The sequence below is a fragment of the Thermobia domestica genome, chromosome 11 (genome assembly GCF_964235325.1).
Source record: "Thermobia domestica chromosome 11, izTheDome1.hap1.1, whole genome shotgun sequence".
In the NCBI taxonomy this organism is placed as follows: domain Eukaryota; kingdom Metazoa; phylum Arthropoda; class Insecta; order Zygentoma; family Lepismatidae; genus Thermobia; species Thermobia domestica.
Window position 1 is genome coordinate 111,560,016 of NC_137464.1, and position 23,935 is coordinate 111,583,950.

The following is a 23,935-nucleotide window of genomic DNA, read 5'->3' on the forward strand; positions in this document are numbered from 1 at the left end:
TAACGCACATTTTGGGTGTTAACACGTCCATTAAGAAAGAATGTGCTTTCGTCGCTGAAATAAATGTTGTGTACAAACTGATTATTTGCAGCGATTCGTGCAGTCATTACTTCACAAAACTCAAGACGACGATCAAAGTCATCCTCACTGAGCTCGCGAGTGATGTGCATTTTATATGGAGAAAACGAATGTTTTCTCAGGATTTTGCCGATTGTTGGTTTGGGAATGCCCAAGGAGGCACTCATTTCACTCAAAGATTGCTGGGGTGATATAATAGCGTTTCCAAGAACTTCTAGCACTGTGCCTTCATCCAATTGAGGTCGACCAAAGCGTGGCTGATGTTTTACACTTTGTGTTTCGCGAAATTTCTGTACTAAATCGGATAGGTACTTGTGATCGATTGGTCGGTCAGAAAATAATTCATTGAACCTTCTAGAAGTTGCTCTGCAGTTTCTACCACATTCCCCATAAAGGAAAATTATTTCCACTTTGTCTTCCGCTGAGCGTACCATCGTATGGCCCGTAAGTGTGAAAACAAAGCACGAAATGGTACAAGAAATGAAAGTGTAAAGGATTCGATTTTGTTGCTTTAAACTAAAACAAAAACACACCTATTAACTTGTACAGTCAATACTGTAACGTTATTTCTTAGGTTACTTTCCCTGATTCAAATATACTTTGAATATTTATGAAGTCCACGAGATTACATTGAATCACACCACAGTAATGCACTTTATAATATGTATATTTCAACATATACCTTATATACACTTTAAAATACTATACATCCAATTCTAACAATATGGTTCTTCGTTCTATATCTTTCTACATTACTATATCAACCAGATAAACAAGTCGTCATAGCAACGAAAACAAGAAATTTCTCGATATAATACAAAATATTTAAATTATTTCCTTATATACTTTATTCTTCTTAATAGCTTGTGCCTTTAAAATAGCACTTTTGCCCCTAAATAGAAACGATACTTAGCAGTACATACGAAATATACATTATCGTTGCAATACTTTACTACCGCAGCTGTCTGTGTTACTGACTAACACGTAAACGAGACAGTGTGGCTACACAGGCGCAGAAGCAAACTCTCTTCCGCCCGAAGCACAGAAAAGGATTTTCAGTTCCCGTGTAAGGAATCTTGGTACAGAATGAGTGTTATCAGAGGTGCCAGTAACCTTGAGAAGTAGTTTCGTCAATTCTCATTGTAGTTGTGATTTCTTAATACAGGATTCTCCTCCCCCTTCGTTTTCTTCTTCTTCTTCTTCTTCTTATTATTATTATTATTGTTATTGGGGGTTCCTGACAACTACCGGTACCCTTTTTAAAGCCTGGTCTCATATTATTTCTTTCTGCGTGCAATTCTTCGAATCTTTCTACAGTAATTATATCTTCCTCCGATGGCTAATAGCGTTGAGCTCAATACCTCCAACATCAATTTCCTACAATTTGAAAATTCATGTGTCTGTTATGTAGTGATTTCGCACTCATTACTAGTAAAAGTACGAAGCATGATTGACCGATATTTTTGACGCCAATATTACTTTTGGACAGTCGTGCTATAACAATACTTATTATTCAGATCTTCGCACCACATACAATATGACATACCTGTATATTTGAAACGTTTGAGATGAAACTCGTTTCATACCCAAAGGGGAAACACGGAGTAATTTATTTTACTTCGATATGTTCTACTTTCGAAATGATGCGACACGTGTTGTTCGCTTTTGACATCTGATTTACCGTTTCAGATTGCTACAGGTGGCCACAGATCTGCAATGCGCACTGTTGACATCTTGACCGACCTCCATTTTGCACAGGGTTCATGTAAAGACTCGGAACTGGTACCATTTTCTTTCTTTTAACAATACCTTTACAACGATATACTACTTAACCCCCCTTGCCATTTGAAAATTTTGGGTTGGACCCCATCTGGGCTCCAACAAAGGACCCTGGGGCAACACTTTTTCACTCAAATTGTGTGCCCCTAAAAATAACGGGATACGTGTTCGCTGTTTTTTCCATCTACCCAACCGTTTCCGAACAAATGACCCGGGGTCAGACTTTATAAACACCCTATATAAAATATATAAAATTGAAAGTGACTGTTTGTGACAATCTCTTGAACCGCTCGACCGATCTCGATCAAAATTTTGACGTAGATACGGTTCTGGCCTGGGATGTTTTTGCCATTTCACTTTTACGGTACAACGTAAGGAAGCGGGAGGGATATATATAATATGCATGCGTATGTGTGTGTAAAAAAATAAAAATGAAAGTTACTGTCTTTGTGACTTCATCAGTCTTGAACCACCCTACAGTGTGACATTTTGATGATCTAGGAGGACAAGATCCAAGTGATTAATATACATATAACTGCTAGTTATTCCAGTAATAGAATAACCACAGTTTATCAGTTTTGTTGGAAAACCACACAAGTTCTTTAGTGACTGCAGCCGAAAGTCAACGCAACGTACAACGAGATACTTTGTATCGGTTGATAATTACTTGTATCTTGGGCAGAAAGTGCTTCTACACAAGCACTATACCTGATATAGTGTTAACTAAAAATAACAAAAGAAGAATGTTTTAATATATGTAAGAAATATACATTATTGTATAGTTGGTTGCTATGTAGTTGTTTATAGATACTTAATGGATATGTTTTTGATTGCAAGTCAGTTTGTGTGAATATACGTTAAAAGAGAATCAACGAATAAATTATCTAATACTTATCATGGACTTGTAATTTCAGTATAAAAGGTGATAATACTAGTAAATATAATTACGGAAGATATTTTAAGGTGTAAACAATTATTGCCACTAAAGATTTACTTATATTATTAGCCGAACCAGGGTTGACGACTACCTTTGGTGAGTCGTTGTAAAATTTTTGGTTTACCTCACCCGGGATTCTTGTAAATTCATATCCCGAAGTCTAAAGTAAGGGTGAATTTACCTCAGTAAGAAGGTTCATGAATACGAACTCAACCGTTCTTAGAAGTGGCAGAGTAATCCCAAGAATAATCATGATTGATGAGACAGTAGAGAATGAAACTGTTGACAGTGTTGACAACAGGCAGAATACAGCTCCTATTGCACCTGGAATGTTGACATTAGAAGACAGAATCCTACTAGCATTACAGCGACAAGAACAACGACTGGAACAAAATTTAACTCAGATGTCTAACGAATTAAAACAAACGGTCCAGCAAAAATCCGAAGAATCAAGTAGACAATATGAAGAATTAAGTAGACGATTGGAGCACATAGATCAAAAGTCAGAAGAATTGAGTAAAGGATTAGAGCACATAGATCAAAAGTCAGAAGAATTGAGTAGAAGATTAGAGCATATAGATCAAAAGTCAGAAGAATTGAGTAGAGGATTAGAACAAATAGATCAAAAATCAGAAGAGACGAAACAATCTGTTATCCAGGCGGTGAGAGACATCACATTACAGTTTGATGAAAAGCTAAAAAGATTATCTGAAGATTGCCAGGATAATTACAACCATGTAATCCAAGAAGTCAATTGTGTAAAAAAGGATTTGGAAGTAATAGAATCTTCTGTTCGTCAGCAAAAGATTCAGGTCACTGATAATTCTAACCAAATACGTGCAAATACTCAATTGATATCTACCTTACAAGAGGAAATTAGGACGTTACAGGTTAAGGACAACGCATACCACAATAACATGGTTAATGATCGTTTGGAGTTCCCTTGTTCACAAGAGATGCCCTCGCATTCACCCCAGCAGATCGACGTGGACCTTACGTTATCTCTTCTTCAAGTAATCCATCCGATGAGGACATTATTTTGGAAAGAATTCATCCAAGGAATACAGATGGGCGGAAAAGAGATGGCGGAACCACGCATAACGCAGTAGGTAGAAATTGTCACTCAACACGAACACGAAACGGTGAAAGGAATGTAAAGTTAAGTGTAAAGATGAGCGAAATACGTGCTATGAGTAAGTTTAGTGGTAAATGTAATGAAAATGCTACTTCTTTCCTAGAAAAATTTCAGGATGAGTGCAGTATAATGTGTATAGATAAATCTCAATATATGAAACTAATCCCTCATTTATTACTCCCACCATGTTCTTTATGGTTTAAAGCAGTACGGGATCATGTCAATACATATGAGGAATTCAAAGCCGCGCTGATTGCAAATTACGAAAACGACTTTTTACTTGCAAACAGAGATGCCACGATTAGAAACCAACCTTTTAATCCTCGCTTGCACAAATCTGTTGTTGATTTTGTTGTAAATACGTATAACGAATTAAAAGTCGTAAATCCACTGCAATCGGAATCTAGAGTGATTGCATCTATTCGAAATCTACTACCGTTTAAATTACAACAAATCCTGTTTTCTACGCAATGCATGAGTTTTAATCACCTATTAATGCTCGTCCAATGTTATGAAACTCAATATCAGGCACTGAATCATCAAGCGGGAATAGGTAAAATTAAAAACAATTCAGATCACCTTGTACCTGTTCGGAATCTAAATATCCGTAATGTGAACAATACGGAACATAACCTAAATCGAGCAAATTTAAACAATCAGAACGATCAAAATAGGCAAAGATATGATGGGAATCCACCTAACCTAACCAATCGTGACAATAATTATGTCAGATCACTTAATCGAAGTAGACTCAAAAACAGTCGAAATACATGGCGAAATTCCAGAAATACAGTAAACTACATGGATAGACGTAATCGTAATTCAAGAGATGGCACTTCGTATCAAAATCAAAACAATGACGCAATTCATGTACAAAATAATGCGGAACATAATCACGATTGTGCAGTACAATGTACTTTATTAGAATCATATGCAAGTACTAATTTAAACTGACTGCAGTTGATGTAGTAAGGGTTAAGCCCATATCAGTTATAGATTCTTATGAACATTTATCTTCAAATTTATGTGTTAATGTCAATAATGAAAACAACCCTTATGACTTTGAAGTACAACACATTAAAGGAGTAGGTAATGGACCCGTAGATACTTTATTACGTCTGTTTCAATAAATGATAATTTTCAAATGATTTTAATTCTTTCTTGTTAATGTGAAGAATTATAGTTCGATTCATAATTGATTAAAAGCAAAGGTTATTTATATTATATTGATTTGTGTTGAAACTTAATTGTCAAAGATTATGTTAAGTATAAGGTTCATTCTATTAAGCTAATTATCCGACGACTGTCTACATGCGCCACCTTATATGTTACTCGAATAAGATTCTTCTGTATTCTGACGCCTCATTGATACGATGTATACATTAAAAATATCATCTAACGTAGCTGTTATATAATGCGCCCTGGAAAAATCAAACATTGTTAACATCACCGTTTTTAATGATGATTGAAACTGTTGATCATTGTGATTTATATTTTAAAATGAAATTATTTCTTACGTTTTTGACTTCGCACCCTTCGTTGATTATATTAGTAAGCGACGACGTTTTTATAATAAAAGATAAATATTAATGAAATAAAAGACTTATTATAAATGTATTTATATGAAGGAAACTTAATGAAGTTATATACGAGGGTCGATCAAAATGTAAAGTACATAATTAATATGATATCATTATTATAAACGGACCAGTGGTTCTTAAATATAAAAATCAAGCTACCTTGTAACTTTTATATTCAGTCCCATCATCGGGCGACATTTTATACAACGAGATACTTTGTATTGGTTGATAATTACTTGTATCTTGGGCAGAAAGTGCTTCTACACAAGCACTATACCTGATATAGTGTTAACTAAAAATAACAAAAGAATGTTTTAATATATGTAAGAAATATACATTATTGTATAGTTGGTTGCTATGTAGTTGTTTATAGATACTTAATGGATATGTTTTTGATTGCAAGTCAGTTTGTGTGAATATACGTTAAAAGAGAATCAACGAATAAATTATCTAATACTTATCATGGACTTGTAATTTCAGTATAAAAGGTGATAATACTAGTGAATATAATTACGGAAGATATTTTAAGGTGTAAACAATTATTGCCACTAAAGATTTACTTATATTATTAGCCGAACCAGGGTTGACGACTACCTTTGGTGAGTCGTTGTAAACGTAGAGTGAAGAGTCTGATTGAAGAAACAAGTCATGAGGAATTGTCGTTGGCTATTGAACTAAAACTTAGACAAGAAGGAGAGAGGGATTCTGCTTCAATTGTAATTGAACTTTCAAGTGCCTCTCCCCAGAAATGAATTAGAATAAGAAGTCTCATCAGTTGGTCCTTCGAAGCCTAAGGTCACCTGAACTCTTTTCAGAACAAGCTATTGCTTTAGTAGTGGACGCAAATCTCTCAACACACCAATACAATATTATTTGCGATCAGGCCAAAATGTTGAAGAGTAGGCTGTTCCAATTATATCATAAAGTAAAATATGACAAAGAGAAATGTTACTCGCTAGGAATACTTGTTACAGATGTGTCTGCAGAAGTTCCCTTACAATCGCTGTTAGCATATACTATCAACAGAATAGTAGATGTAGAGGAAGAAGTTTTGGTGCATGCAGATTTACCTGTGAATAATGTATTCAACTTGTAGTGTGTTGTGTTGGTTTTTAACAAACCAGATACAGACAAAAGTTTTCCGAAGAGCATCACGTTGATGCAAGTCTTTTTTCGATTTCCATGGTGCTCATCTAATTGCGTGCAGAAGATAGCAAATCCAGACAGCACAATGCACGTACAGTACCCGTATAGTACATGTATAATTGCAGGATGCAACATGTGCATCATCTGTATGAATGCACGCCTGTACATGTGATGCACGTAAGCGTCACAGGTCTTATCCAACATCTTCACGTGCGCAGTACATGTGCAAGGCACACGTCCTGCACAAGTGATTTACACACAGCACCCAGATGACTTACATGTAGGACACAGGTAATTTCCTCGTAGTGCAGAGGTGATGTAAAAAGCATATTCGAGATACAACGAAAAGAAAGAGCTTATATATTTGGTGCCTTCTATAACACCGAAGACATCACCTTCCAAGTATATCAGAAGTAACTAATGATTATCAGTGAGAATTTTACTTTTGGAGTTTATAATTTGCAATGAGCAAAGCTTTAGGTAGTATATTTGACATGTTTGCCAAGTAACAAATCACACAACGTGTTCTGCTGTAATCGGTCACGAAAATAATTTTGTAAACCTATGAACTGTCTGACAGTAGTTACATCAGTACAGTGCTGCCACCTGTTGATCTTACATCCTAGCTCAGCGGACGTTACGGAGTTTTTACAATCATTCAGCTGTCATTCGTCGAAAAGTTTCTATAACACCGCTTGGAGGAAAAACGACAACTTTCAATTAAAAATACTATAGCCATATTGCATGTTTTAAATACTAGGAGAATGAAAGTAAAAGTACACACTTGCACGGTATTATGGACATGTCATACACCAGTGTGTCTACTTATATTGGAAATACTTGAATTATACTGGAATTTAATTTCGATACTGGAAATACAGGAAATATACTGGAATTTTGATTCACATACTGGAAAAATCATGAAACTGGTAAGTTGTCAACTTTTTTTTTTATGATTTTAATAGTCTTAGAAACAATTTTGTATTTATTGAGATTGTAAATTTTTCCAAAGCAAGAGTTGTATACATTTTGTAATTAGACATTTAAAGCAATGGGTGGGGTGCAGGGCTGTGAGGGGAGTTGGGAGGCCCTTTAAAAAATGTTAAAAATCATTTGTATTTAAAAAAAAAGTCTAACTAAATATATTACAAATAAAATATTCTTTTGATGGTAAAACAGTTACAACCTTGAAATCATCAAGAATGTGAGTATTCCTAAAGAAGTTTTAAAAAATCATTGTATTAGGTACTGGAATTTTGCTGATGGTTGTACTGAATATACTGGAATTTTGAAAATGAAACTCGTAGACACCCTGTACAGAAGCCTATTTAAATGTGCTTCATCCACGCAAATGCACATGTGCACATACACGACTTCACGCGTTATATACGTGTATTTCATCCACGCAAATGCAGAGGTGTACATAACGGGTTATATAAATGTGTGCTTCATCCACACAAATGCACGTGTGCACATAACGGCTTAAGCACGGGTTATGTACGTGTGCTTCATCCACGCAAATGCACATGTGAACATAACGGCTTAGACACAGGTTATATAAATGTGTGCTTCATCAATGCAAATGCACATGTGCACATGCACGACTTAATCACGGGTTATGTACGTGAGCATAACCCACACAAATACACATGTCCACATACACGGGTTATGTATGTGTGCATCATCCACACACGTGCACATGTACGGCGTATGCATGAATAGTGCACATGTACCGTACACGTATGTGTTGTCTGAGGAGTGTTGTGAAATAACACGGCTCTGCCGACCTATAAAGTTTGTTTTCTTGAAGGAGACAGCTGAAGTAAGGAAAATACAGGATCAAATTACTAAACTGAAACCTACGAAGGTACATGTAAGCAACAGTGATATTTTTGTGAAACCTACACTAATTTTAGGTGCAAGACGACTTTAGAATTGAACTTTGTTTACTTGTTTCTTCTCAATACAGGAAACAGGAAACACCAATGAAGGCAACTCATGTAACGTGATTCTTTTCGTTACACCGCCTAGTTCCCAATATATTTTTAGTATTTATAAACTACACAAGATTATGCACTTTAGGATATGTATATTTCGTAATATATATCGAATTTGACATTAAAATAATGAACATTCAATTATTACAAGATGGTTCTTCGTTCTATATTTCTTAGTTCCAGTTACCTTCCTTACGGGAGATTTATATAAAAGAAGTCCCGGCCTTAGAGCCATTGGACTGTTTCACTAATGTTGTTTTAAATGAAAATTGTTTGAAATAAGATTATATATTAAGATGGCTATTGCCAAAATGGCCGAATTAGCCTGTTTTAATTATAATTGTTTTTCACACTGTTAATGTAATAAGGAAGGATAAGCGGCGTATATACACTCATGTCCAAAATTTATTGTCGCATGTCTATAAATATGTTGTAGGAATATAATTTGATAACGAATTCGCCTCGTATTCCTTACAATGTTAATATGTGTATAATCGGCAAAGACATGTATGTTACAAATTTCATGTCAAAAGAGCCGTAAATAAGAACAATACGATGAAAATAAAACTTTCAGTGTCCATTTAGCAACATTTTGTTTACTCATTCTAATTTTCGTATTTAGAATTCTTTTCCTATGAAATTTACCACAAATATACATTTCCCAATTATACACATAGTATCAGTTTAACACTATACACTATTATACACTATAGTGATCCTTTCCTAGTTATTGTATGTTTTTCAAACTCAATTTTTCTCTTCTGTTGATGACAACACCATTCAGCGGATCCTTCTAGACTTAGAGTCAACGCAAACAGTTCTTGTCAGTATCTGATTTAGTGTTCAAAACGTTAGTACCTCACGCCCTGTGTGCGCCAACACATATTATACGTTATTTCTCGAGAAGTTTGCAACACTGATATGCGTTTACCATTTCTTTTGTCTTTATTTTTATTGCTACTTCCAATGATGACATTCAATTTAGGTCATTCCATTTACAAAAACACAACTTTCTCTTTGGTTGGCAACACTGTTTATTCGGTGCTGTTTGTCAATACACAAGCAGATGTCGCCTTTCTCTAGTTGCTTCGTGCAAAGTTTCGTTTCTCTGTCTCTTTTAGTTTCTCCGTTATCACGGTTGGAAATTCTAAATTATATTATAATGTGGAAACGTCATTTCATGACTTTGTCGTCAAGTCAGCACGGGCTAACGTTGTAGTAGGGAGCTGCTATTTCACTAATGCGTGTTTATGGTCACATAGAATACATTGGGGGGGGTGCGTATCCCAACACGAAATTACCTAAAATAAGGGACACCCTATATATATATATATATATATATATATATATATATATATATATATATATATATATATATATATATATATATCGGGTGTTGCAAAATAAGTGTTACAACTCTTGGGAGGTGACTCCTACCACTGAGACAAGAAAAAAAGTTCTGTTGAACTTTCGGCTATCGGACATAGTTTCAGATCTACAAGGTACCGAAAGCGTGGGAAAATGACTTTCGGACGCCAACAGTTGGGAAACTATCCAACGTAAACAGGGCGGGTAAAAAATTCACTGAAGAAGTCATACATGCTGTATTGAATTTTGCATGTTTCACAATCTTACCATGCACGCGCAAGGGATTCCCCAAAGGAACATAGGGAGTCCCGGATAATCTGCCAAATGAAAATTGGTCTAAATGGATATGAATTGATAGGGTTTCTACCAGGTAACAATAATTCGTTTGTATTAAGTCGATACCTGGAACAAATGCAAAATGGCGGACACCTTCATGCCCGTAGTGTGTGGTTGCATAATCGCCAGGTACGGATGCTGGACAACAGTGAGGTTCTGAGTATTAAGTGTAGCGAATTTGTACTCAAATACTTTAGAAAGACATCTGGAGTGTCGGTAGAGCACAACAGATGAAGTAGGGTGATTCACATGTGTGGAAACACGTAATGAAAAATGCCCAGAAATGCACTCATACTAAGTGAACGTGAGTTCAAAGCATCGGAAATGTAAGGATTAGCGTCAAGAACATGAAATCCTTTGCAATTCACCAATAATGTTCCCACAAACCGATGCAATACGATGTGCACGGTTGCATACCAATAAGGATCCAACAACTGAGGCCAAGTTGAAATTGTGCAAGGGGACTCACTAAGAAACTGGGTAAACTGAATGAATGTCTCTAGTGGGATCGCATGATCGATATTGAAATGTGGCCAATGGGTGTGTGTTGATGTCGACATGTAGCTAATGGAAAAATGTCAACATGTACAACTACTGCTAGGACACCGTCCCACGTGGGAAAAATAGGAAAAAAACTACTCGGGACTTGAATCTGAGGCTGTGGGCTCGCAGTAGGATTGGAAACCGCGACCACGCGAGCAAAAGCGAGCCCTCTAACCCTGAGGCTTGAGGGAGCTTCACTTTCTCTGTATTCATTTCTTTGAGGACTACCCACTTTGTTTACCAAGCGCTCTTGTACAGCCTCCAGACACGCTTGTGTGTTTCATTTTGTTACTCCTACTGCACAATTGTAAACAATCAGAGCTTTAAAACGTTTCTTCCTATTTCTCATGTTTTATTTTCCATATGTATTATGTTCCAGCTGTAGTGTTACATGTGCCGAATTGGTTTATTTTCGTCTTTGTCTTGGCATGTGCACTGTATGTACGATACGAATTTCTGGAGGTATTTTCCTATATTTCGAGTACGTCATATGTCCTAGAAGACGTGGGACATGATACAATTTTGTTATTTTCACGCTCTATCAGAATTTGAACCATGGATTAAAAGATTTCTTTTCATATGTGTCGACTGTGGGACAATGTTCCAAACAAAGAGGGACATTGATACAATCGTGTTCTAGTTACGTTCTGCCAAAAAGTGCACTAGATGTAATAGTACAATGTACAACGTTATTTTCCTATTTTCGCACGTGAGACGGTGTCCCAGCAGTAGTGGGACATGTTGACATTTGTCCATTAGCTACATGTCAATATCAACACACACATTGGCCACATTTCAATATCGATCATGTGATCCCACTAGAAACATTCATTCAGTTTACCCAGTTTCTTAGTGAGTCCCCTTGCACAATTTCAACTTGGCCTCAGTTGTTGGATCCTTATTGGTATGCAACCGTGCACATCGTATTGCATCGGTTTGTGGGAACATTATTGGTGAATTGCAAAGGATTTCATGTTCTTGACGCTAATCCTTACATTTCCGATGCTTTGAACTCACGTTCACTTAGTATGAGTGCATTTCTGGGCATTTTTCATTACGTGTTTCCACACATGTGAATCACCCTACTTCATCTGTTGTGCTCTACCGACACTCCAGATGTCTTTCTAAAGTATTTGAGTACAAATTCGCTACACTTAATACTTAGAACCTCACTGTTGTCCAGCATCCGTACCTGGCGATTATGCAACCACACACTACGGGCATGAAGGTGTCCGCCATTTTGCATTTGTTCCAGGTATCGACTTAATACAAACGAATTATTGTTACCTGGTAGAAACCCTATGAATTCATATCCATTTAGACCAATTTTCATTTGGCAGATTATCCGGGACTCCCTATGTTCCTTTGGGGAATCCCTTGCGCGTGCATGGTAGGATTGTGAAACATGCAAAATTCAATACAGCAGATATGACTTCTTCAGTGAATTTTTTACCCGCCCTGTTTACGTTGGATAGTTTCCCAACTATTGGCGTCCGAAAGTCATTTTCCCACGCTTTCGGTACCTTGTAGATCTGAAACTATGTTCGATAGCCGAAAGTTCAAGAGAACTTTTTTTCTTGTTCCAGTGGCAGGAGTCACCTCCCAAGAGTTGTAACACTTATTTTGCAACACCCGATATATATTGCGAAAAAGCCAAATTTGCGAAAAAGCCAAATTTCAAGAGGCCCTGTTTCGAATTCCTGAAATTGTGGATGGTGGTCCTTATCAGCATAAAGGAAGTCAAGCATACGCAATCCAAAAATGCATATTTCATTAATGTTCAATAGGTATACAGATTATTCCCTGCAGGGTGAAATTCTCAGATATGGCTTCAATGGAATTTTGAGATAAGCTCTGATTTTATGATTCTTCCAAAGTAGGCAAACGTTAAGCCTTGATAGCGGTGAACACGGAATCCTTGGGCGCGATGTCGGAAGTGTTACGGATCGTTAACAGCACGGTTTCTCGTACTCGGGAAAACGCGTGGTGCAATGCGTCCTTTCGCGCTTATAAGTGTAGAAATCGTGAAATATATAGTGACTAAATACATATCACACGTAATTCCGAACACAAAGAAACATGGAGCTGCCGGTTCCTAACACATCCGCCTTCCCTCCGAAGCATTGGATGTCTATTGTTGTCAAGGTTTATCTCCTGCCTATTTTGGACCCTTCTTGAAATCAGGGTATATCTGAAAACTCCATTGAAAACATATCTGAGAATTACACCCTGTAGGGAATACCGTCTACAACTATTGACAATTGATGAAATATGCACTTTCGGATTGTGTAGGCGTGGCTTCCTTTACGCTGATAAGGACCACCATTCACAGTTTCTGGAATTCGAAATAGGGCCTATTGAAATTTAGTCTTTTCGCAATTTTGGGCAGCCCTAGCTCTGAAACTATGCACTTTTCGCCATAGGTACATATGAACTTTTTGTCTTATTTTGATGTGAGGAATCACCTTTTACAGTTTGTCGGTATAGTTCATTAACATCCTGTATATATATATATATATATATATATATATATATATATATATATATATATACGAGCGTCAATTACCAGCTTCGCTGGGTTAAAATAAGAATTTAAATCGATAGAAACAAAGAAAATAAAATGAAATATCAGAAAATAGTAAGTATTGCATATAAGCACTGGGAGCCGGTGGCAACTCTTCAATGTATACTTTTACCTGTTGGCTATGGTATCAATACTTCAATGTCGTGTAACTATAGAATCTATCTCACTTGCAGTTCTTCTAACCTCTGTATACTGAAATAAAATATTTAACTTTATGTCGCAAGAGCCCATGAAGGATTCTGGCCAGACACATACCTATATTTCAGCCAGTGACGCATAATCACTGCATGGTTTAAAATACCATATTCCTAACATTGTCAGTTCAGGATACCCTCCCAATAATTATAGCAAATGTTTATTTCTCCGTGATATCTCGCTCAAGGAGGGGTTTAAACCCCGAACCCCCTTGAGCAAGATATTATGGAAAATTAAGCATTTACTATATTAAAATATAGACCTCTCTCTTTATATATATATATATATATATATATATATATATATATATATATATATTAGGGTGGTCCTTAATTTTTGATTTCCGAATTTCTTTGGACGAGCCACCTAAAATGGTTCCATATGGGACTAAATAAGGCGAGGAGAAAAATTAGATCCATTGAATAATATTAAATGGTGCTTGAAGTGACCTTTGAATAAGATTGCAATACATAGTATATGGGAAAAATATGAAATAAACTCTTGTAATTTAGAAACGCTTTAAGGAAATGCGCAAATATCCTGGATAATGGGACTAGAGGAAGAGACACACGTAATTTTGTATAGTATTGGCATGGCGACCATATTGAAGTCCGCCATCTTGGATTCAGGTCAAAACTTTTAAATAGGAAGAGGGTCATGTAACATATCGTTTTGAGGTATCGTTTCACCAGAAGCACAAATCTGCCACTATTGTAAAGATAGCTTTAGTCGTGTAAGAATTATTACCTAAGAAAATATTTCTTCTTTCATAGGTAATAAATAATTCTTACACGACTAAAAGTATATTTCGAATAGTGCCAGATTTGTGCTTCTGTTACTATTATTCAATCGTATATTAACCTTAGTAAATACCGTAACGATGGTCATTATATTAATGCATTTAATTATTGGACCAGCATATTTATTTCTGTCATATTCAATACAATGTAATTACTTCTAGTTAATTTGGTTTTTTGGTAGGCCAATATGTGGTAGTAGCAAATGCTATGTTTATACTTTGTAAGTTCTTTTTTTTAATTGTTTAAAGTGTAAATACATAAATATAGATAATATTTTAATTATAATTTTGTAGGCAAAAAAAGGTTTGTTTGCTTGCAGTATTTTTGCTGCCTGACATTCGATTTTTAATATTAATTGAAGCTCACCAAAATATTTTATATCTATTTGAATATTTGTAAGCTACAGAGGAAAGGGTTAAACTCTGGCCACAGAGAAGGTATTGCCTTCTACGGCCCTCCCATCCTCGGATGGCAATGAAATTCTTGTTTAAAACAAAAAAGGTTACTTTAGTTCAAATGTCAGGGTTATCTGAATATTTCAATTTTCTAGCAAGCTTTAGTAGAAATATGCAAGCTGCAGATTCAACCATATGTCGAAAAGGAATTTATTTAATTGGTAGTGCCAATGAACAAATTTTGGGAAGTAAATTACCATCAAACAAGCAAGTGTTGAGTGTCTTTTTCTACAACTTGAGAACGGTAAATCTGACAGTGAGGGAAAGTGCACGATTAACTGTTAAAGAAACTGAGATATTTCGGCAAAAGGCAAGGATCCTGGTAAAGGATACCCAACGCAGTGTTGACAAACTGATTGCATTGTATGAGAAATGTTGAGCATTACAGAAGAACAATGAAACGTCGAGTGAAGTGCAAAGGCAAAATAAGTAGTCTTCTCAAATATCTTGCCTGATTTATTTGATAAGCACTCGCTAATGCTCTAGGTATAATTGAAATCAAGAAAGATAGAGAGTTTCTTTTGTCTCAAAGACAGAAGGGACGAGATCAACGGTTCTTGCATTCTGCTAGAGCAGTAGCTCAAAAAAAAAAAAAAAAAAATCTATACCTTCCTTGTAGACACCACATTTATGAATTGGTTTTAAAATGTATATTTGATGAGTGTTGTGTTTGATTTGCAGCTGGGCCGGACATTCCTTTATTTAAGCGTTTTCAGAACGAGTGGTCTAAAATAGATTAAACTACTTTATTTCAGGAATTCATGTTTTTATAAAAAGGCCTTGTGTCCATCTTAAACAAATTAAACATAACTTTCTTAGAAGGCTGTCTATATTCTTTATTATAAATGAACGAGAAATGTAACGAGAATGAAAAAAAAATGATTCTTGATTGGTAGAGATAACAAATTATGTTACGTTATCTATGATTTCAGTTGGAATAGTAGTCTGAAGAAGGAAGTGATATACTTCCGAAACTGTAACATTTCTCGTGAATTTATAATAAAGAATATAGACAGCCTTGTAAGAAGGTTATGTTTAATTTATGTTTAGGAATTGATGATGATGTAAGGAACAATATTTCCGATGTAAGAAATGAAGTGTAAAATTTTGCTATCAAACTTATAGAAGCAGGACACTGCAGGAAGATTACAGGGAATTTTTAGGACTGGTCATCATATTCCTGGGTGGCATACCTCCTCCTCGAGGAGTTTTCTTTCGTTTGCCTGGAGCAACTCACCATGCAGGGTGGATGGGAAAAGCAATCTACTGTTTAAAAACATTTCTGTTTCGCAACAATTTCGTTTAACGAAGCAAATATAAACGGATCTTCGGAGAGTATGCGTTTTTCTCATACGACTATACGTGCAAGCTTGGTTTAAATGTGATTGAGCATTACATTCACCATTACAAGATCTGCAATTTTTGAAAGGTTTGTAAAGTTATATTAGACAAATAGGCCTAGATGCTGAATTCTCTTCCTAAATTTTCTCGTCGTCTGTGGTACTTGGCTAAGGAACACATAGTTTTTTTTTTATGAAGTTAGTATTATGAAAAAACAAAAAATGATTGAAAGAATTAAAACTGTATGGGGAAACCGTGAAACAGCAAAGAGGCTTGATGCAATAGGTGATACGATAAAAAAATTTGTGAAAAGAAGAATAGTGATTTTGTTACAACAAACACAAATTTTCCTCGAGAGATTTAAAATACCTCATCGTTTTCTTGAGTGTGATAAGATTTCATGGTCAAATAATAATGACTATCTTCAAGGAAAGACAAAAGTTAAATTCATTTACGTAACGAACGATGTAGCAGAAAGAGGAGTGAAACTGATAGAAGATTACAACAACGTTCTTACGAAATGAGGAGCAGAAACAGTTTCTTATCCTTGTTGTTCTTTAGTTGCAGGCGTATATTATTATTTAAATGTATATTCAAATTCATTTATAATATTTTTATTTCGATTACTGTGTCTGTATTATATTTGTACCTACATTCATATTTGTAAGACTGTGTTTCTAATTAGATGTGGTACGACAACAAAAGAACTGTAATACGTTTCGCACAACAATTGTCACTTTATTGATATAGAAAGACTTCGCATATAATTTTCAACGCGATCCAAAATTTACCATTAGTGCAAGGAGGGCACTATAGGGCACTATAGATGAATAGGTAAGATAACATATTCAACTGGATACGAATTACATAATTGGATTGATGCCGGCCCATTTATTATGCACATCAGATTTTTTCCCGGCTAGATCCTTATTTTTGTTCACTGTGCGTTACTAGTAATACTACTCAACTATTGCCTATTGACATAGCCAGTGTAACGAGATGCATTTCAAAAAATGAACCTGGGAGGAAATGAAAACATCCAGAGGCGATGTTGAAGTACAAGGTTACCGGTACATGAATATCATTTGCATTAAAACAAAAAATTCAAAAATAAGTACGGACGTCAGGACAAGGTTTATAAATGCGGACATCTGGTAACCCTACACTTAACTCAACAATAATTGAACTTTAAACCTTGAACTATGTAGTTAAGCCTTACAAAAACACCAGTCAGTTGGCAACCCTATACTACACATGATGATGAAATAAAAATAATGTAACTCGTATAACGAACTAATTGATAAACTTGATTTTAATCAAATTCGTATATTAATTTAAATAGAATACATATTCAAATTCTGAAATAAATTAACGATTTAATATTAGTTCTTTTAACACCGTTTTACTGATGTTTAATATTCATTTAATTACTGAACATGTAAAGTATGAAACTTATTAAGTCTGAACATTATTAACTTTTTTTAGTAACTTCTGAATTATGCAATAGCAAATGCGAACAACGTAGTTTGAATATAAACTGAACAATATGCAAAATTGTCTCACTTTTTTATGCACCGTGGTTGAAGGATTCTATTGGGCAGATTTTATACCAATAACCACAACTGCACCGTGCTGGACAATCTCGATGGAGACACATATACTGAGGGTACAAAACTTCATCATCACAAATGCACCCAATGACACGGTACTCGAATGCTGAAGGAACTTCAATCGGACAATTTTCACCTCCACGGTCACCACGGCTGATAGGTCCCATATACCATGGATCCTCCTCTCCAGCAACATTAGCAAGCAATTGTTTCCTCTCCACTCCTGTTGCATGTTCTATTGGATCATTCATCATTTGATGGGCATATCTTAAATTGTTACGAAAATTTCCTCGGCGAATAATAGAAGAAACAAACCTTAAAGTAGCAGACGCCATGTTGGGAACCCTTGTAATCAAGTTCTTTGCAAAGATTACTAACTGCAGAAGAAAGATCTATATCGTGATGTAAATAACATAATGATTCTCATATATATGCGACACCAATCTGTCACTTTTGGAACTAACATCTCAAGTTCCCGACATTGAGAACAGATCTCCTCTATAGCATTAGAAGTAACTAAATTCAGTAATTTTACCTATGCTTTTTTAAAGTAATAATAATAATAATAATAATAATAATAATAATAATAATAATAATAATAATAATAATAATGCTGTAAAATACTTATTGCCGTAAGTTTGAGTACACAATTTTTGTTGAAAACATTTTGCTCATTACTGTGTATGCAGTTCAACGTTTCGCTAATACGCCGAGGCTTATATAAATATACAGTGAAACTTGTCACGTGTCCAAAAGATAAAAGTGTACACTGGAAGCACATTTGTTTGTATCACATAGTGTGTTCCGAAAGGCCAAAGTTGGTTCTAACTTCAATTAAAGTTTAATATCCTCAGGTGCAGACCTAGATCCCAGTTACCTGAGTTTTATTATACAGTAAATAATTGCTTTCTAATATAGTAATTTTAATGTAAAATTAATGAAAATCATGGATGAGGATCAGTGGCGGATCTAGAAGGTAAAAACTGGGGGGGCCAGAGTCCTGCCTATGAAGGTGTATCATTAGATTACCATAAACTTTCAAAAATATATAAACAATAGGTTCAAATATTTTTGTGACTCGAACAACTGGGGGGGCCTAGAACCCCCCGGCCGTGCTAGATCCGCCACTGATGAGGATGCAAGATGGCGGATGAACATCGGTCTCGTTTCGGGTTCAAATTTGCAAGGGCACGAACTCATAGTGAATAGTATGCAAAGATACAGATTACGTTAGTGTACCTGTGCACTAAACACACATTTTTCATATTTTGTGTTGACATGAACATTTATTTTTGTAAGATTGTTATGATAATTCTCTTAATAAGTACAGGAACTAGTAATTCTATAATATACCAAAATGTTACAAATATTATATAAATGGAACTAATACATGCAAATTCTCTGCGTATACAATGAAATGTTAAATAATGCACAATAAATACCACAACAATCTCTAATATTACATTTATTACGATCACTGGCGCAAATCCCGGGGGATGAGGGGGACATGTCCCCCCAATAATCCGATTTGAAATGTGTTTTTTTTTCCTAAATGTGCATGTATTCAGATTTCAGAATGTGTTCACGGCACTGATTTGTAATACTGATATGTACCACTACTCCATCTACATTGGCGTATAATATACAACAGGTTCACCTCACAAGGGAATAGAGGGAGATTATATATCGAAGTAGAAGTTTATATACCAATCGAAAGTACTAATGACACCTATTACGGAATTGTAATAAAAAAAAAAATTCCGAATGCACATACTATGAGTTATATGAATATACAGGGTGTCCAGAAAATAAATTTCCATCCCTACAAATCGCAAACGATGAGACAGATGTCAAAACAAGGAAATACGTACGTGTTTGATCATTTTAAAATCAAAACAAAATGTGTTGTCCTAGGGTCACCCGCAGGGTCCAAACTCGAAAATTGCAAATGGTATGGGGGTCAAGTATAGGGATGCGCACGAGTCGAGACATGTCTCGAATCTCGACTCGACTCGACTCGAATTCGAGTCGAGAGGCACTTTGTAAAATTCGAGACGAGTCGAGACAAACGTATTTCTCGACTCGAATTTTTGAGTCGAGACTCGAGTCGAGTCGAGACAGCTGGTAAAAATCTCTACTCGACTCGAATGTCTCGAAAATTTTTCTATAATTTTTAATATTATTTTGAAGAAAGTGCTCACTCAGAAACACTCGGCACGAGAATTTCGGAAACTGCAGGACTTGTCAGGTGTTCGAGGAGTGCTGTGGTGATTGTCTTCAGCAAATGGCAAAACCAAAGGGAAAAGACGTCCAAATGTCGAGGGTTTGGGTGCCCCCACCTTATTACAGATGTCGAACGTCGTAGGCTGGGAAGACTGGTAAAACAGAACAGGTATCGAACTGCGTCGGGACTAAGATCAGAGTTTAATGCTGGGCAAAGTACAAGTATGTCTGAACTAGTGTTGTCAAATTTCCGGAAATTTTGAACCTGTTTTTTTTTTAAAAAAAACGTTTTTTTCGATTTTCCGGAAAAATTGAAAAAATAAATATGTTTGTATTAGGGTAATTTTACTAGTAATGATATCTCTCTTTTTTTTTTAAACACGCGAAAAATGTAAGTTCAAAAATTTCAATATTGCGAATATTAAACAATAGCACTCGAAAATAAAACTATTCCAATTATTATCTATATATTAAAATACTAGATTTACGCGTAAATGTTTCTCCTCACAGAAAAGTTTATATGTTTGTCCCCAATCCTTTCAACAATGAGATCTCGAACCCACAAGTGCTAGTAACGTGCCGTTTTCATTTGTCGATTCCAAATTTTATGTAAATTGTCCAGTTCTAATTGAATATTTTTTATTTAAAAAAATGGCCATTAGTTCTTTATTACATTTATAGGGGTACATAAGAAGTACTGTGGGGGCGCGGTGGCTCAGTGGTAGGGCGTTCATCTCCGGTGCTTGGGGTCCCTAGTTCGATCCCAGATCGCGCCGTGTGGACTTTGTGGTGGACATACACCATGCTCGTGGGTTTTCTCGGGGTTCTCCCGTTTCCTCCCACTTTCTTGATTCCACCATTTCATTCATTTCTCATCATCACCGTCTCCTTTAGCCTAACCGGCATAACCGTGAAACGTAAAACTAAAGATTTCATTTCACTAGAAGTAATGACATTTTTGAAAAGTAAAGCATCATACCCTACGAGTTTAGCATCTTGGCAAAATCTCATTCTTTCCTCTGGAGAACAAAAAAGGACGAAAATTTAGATGGCCTACTGACCGTTGGGAATTATCCCTTAGTTGAAGTGATGGTTGGAGTAATAAAACCAGTTGTATTTCCGCTGTTGTATTGTTGAATTCACAGAAATATTCAAAAATAACCAAAACGTGACTCTGTACAAGATGTTTACTTACCCATAGTTTTATTATTGTCAACTGAACCCTGAGTGTCTGGGATGTTTCTGTCCCTTCTCACTTTACAACTTGAGAGGGGAAGGGGTATGACCGCTAAAAGAAATGCTTCAGTGCTGCGTCGGAAGCGCGGCATGTTTTGCATATATTTCTTTGAAATGTTATCCATTCATAAAGTATAAATTCCCCCTTCCTCCCCTGATTCACTTTCCAATACGCTGCTGAAGTCGTCTGCTGTGAATTTTACTGGGCGCAGCCATATTGGTTACAAACAATCGGTTGCTAAGGTGGTTGTCAAGGCAGTTTCAATGGCGTTGTATGTGGCAGCTGTGTGTCTTGTGAAAGACGAACTTAAAATTATGAAAAAAAAAAAAAAAAAAGCTACATGTTCACGAATAGCAGTGAATATATTTACTTTATACGTAGAGGAAGGCTATATTTATCATAATATGAAATAAAATTACTCTACATTTTAATTCCTTCAATCGCCAATAACTTGCTGGACAACAAGTGAGTGAGAATCACAACCATGTACATGAGCACCCTTAATAATAATTTTAGATTGAATAGTTTAATTAAAATTATTGAAAATGGTTATGCTATATACTTCTGTCATATTGTTTGTTTAGCTTCAGTGAAAATGTTTAATATGGAAGAAACTTGTTTATAAAATTAGTGATCAGATATTCGGAACAAAGAAGTACAGCGCTAGAATAACCAATGCATTTTAAAGCATACAATTACGAATACATAATCTCAGAAACTTAGCATCTTCGTGGAAATAATTTGCTAATTTATTCTTCATTTTTTTTGTTAGCGGGTGTCCATTCTTTGCTTGGCACTGGTAAAGTTGAAATGCGTCACCAGAAATAATTAAATAATTTAAAATGTATAACTCTGTAACTATCCTATATAATGACCTAATGTTATCGGAATTATTTTCTTTGCGTCTAACACAAACGACGTACAGATTTGTAACATGCCAGCATATACATATATTAAAATTCATAAGGAGAACACGTACCAATTTACTCTGGGTGGTCACTTCACGTAACACTACATTTATGATGATTAAGGGCAGCTTGAAGCTCGAGCGCATGTAAGGATGCATCTGTAGGGAGCGGCGGATCAGTGAAGTTGGGTATGCGTGAAAGAAAGACAGGTACGAAAAGCGTACACTAGCCAGGGCTAGTAGTCACTACAAGTGGATTTGCATTTCAATTTCTTAGTAACCATGGCACATTTTTAACGCTGTTTCTATGTTCTCCCTCTACATAAATAATTTTCTTGCACAGAAGTGTTTTCGTAGATTAGATAAATTTTACACATAAATTTACAAATATTGATCCCGTATTTTTCATGCGTACTTAGCGTAGAACGATAGGATGGAGCAATTATATTTTATGTCAAACGGGATGAGACAAATTAACAAATTCGGTTTAAACTTTACTATATTGCCTGTACTATACTCTTACCAAAATTCATATGCGGTAAGGTACGGTTAGGTTAGGTTGTGATTACTTAAATGCGGTTGTTCTACATATGTATATGTGAAATGCCGATTTACCAATTTTAAAATCATCCGTTGCCTGCAAATTTCAATTGTATCAAGACTTTCAAATTTGTACGCATATATGTAGTCACAAAGGTAAAATTGTTATCGAACTTACGCTGGTGAGGATCGGAAAGAGCGGAGGCAGGCGAGTATCATACTCAATGCTGGGGCAGGCACTGTTCGAAGATTATAGTATGCCTTTAAGCGTGTGATTTAATTATCAGTTTACTAAGAAACGATTTTTCAGTGTTCTGAGTATTAATATATATTAAACAGCGAAATTAGCCTAAACATGTCACAAACAACAACAACAAGAAGATAGAGCAAGGGAGCTTTGGAAAAATATGTGTATTTTAATTTCTTTCTGGCATAATATGCAAGGAAAGAAAGTGTTCTTCAAAAAGATTGAGATATATCTGTTCGGCCAATAAGTAATTAATCACTATATCACTTGTACAGTGTGGCTTTGTTTTTGTTTCTCTTTAGTATGTTATATAGTACAATATTTCTAATTTCATTCTTGGGAAAACAAAAACACATTGCATGTACCTCTTAAACTGTTATGGTTATATACGAAAACGAAACAAACCATTTTCATAGGCGAGTACCATGTAAACTTCTTCATATAACCCGCTCGAAGCTGGTTTGTTTGTAACCAGCTAGCTGAACAGGAAGCGGAAATGACGTTTACTTCACCAGCGTATACAGAGAACCGACTCCTTAAATGAAGAAAGAACCCTGAACCCTCCCGAAAATGCAAAAATGAATGATGCGTACAAAAATAACAAATCGGTGGATGAATCAAATAATGCAGATACATGAGAAGATGATGACGAAAATAACAGTGCTTGATGCAGCGCAGTCCACCACATGTAAATAGATTTGAAGTGCATATTTGTGTATGTGTACGTATGTATGTGCTTGTTTCTGAGTATTTATATGCCGTGTGTCTTGTAATTGTTATATTAATATCCACTGGATTAAGTGAAAGTATAAAATGGATTTGATGACAGCCAAATTGACGTCTCCTTGGTAGGGCCTAAGTCATTATTTTCTAATATTTAGTAATATTAAATTAGAT

General features: G+C 35.6%; 1 protein-coding gene across 1 annotated transcript; it reads right to left on the reverse strand.

The window, feature by feature from the left end:
• Window positions 1-17,841: 17,841 nt before the first annotated feature.
• Window positions 17,842-18,219, reverse strand: LOC145665234 (cytochrome c oxidase subunit 5B, mitochondrial-like). The gene has a single exon (XM_081732523.1). The coding sequence runs from the start codon at window positions 18,217-18,219 to the stop codon at window positions 17,842-17,844; it is 378 nt and encodes a 125-aa protein (XP_081588649.1).
• Between the last annotated feature and the right edge of the window lie 5,716 nt (window positions 18,220-23,935).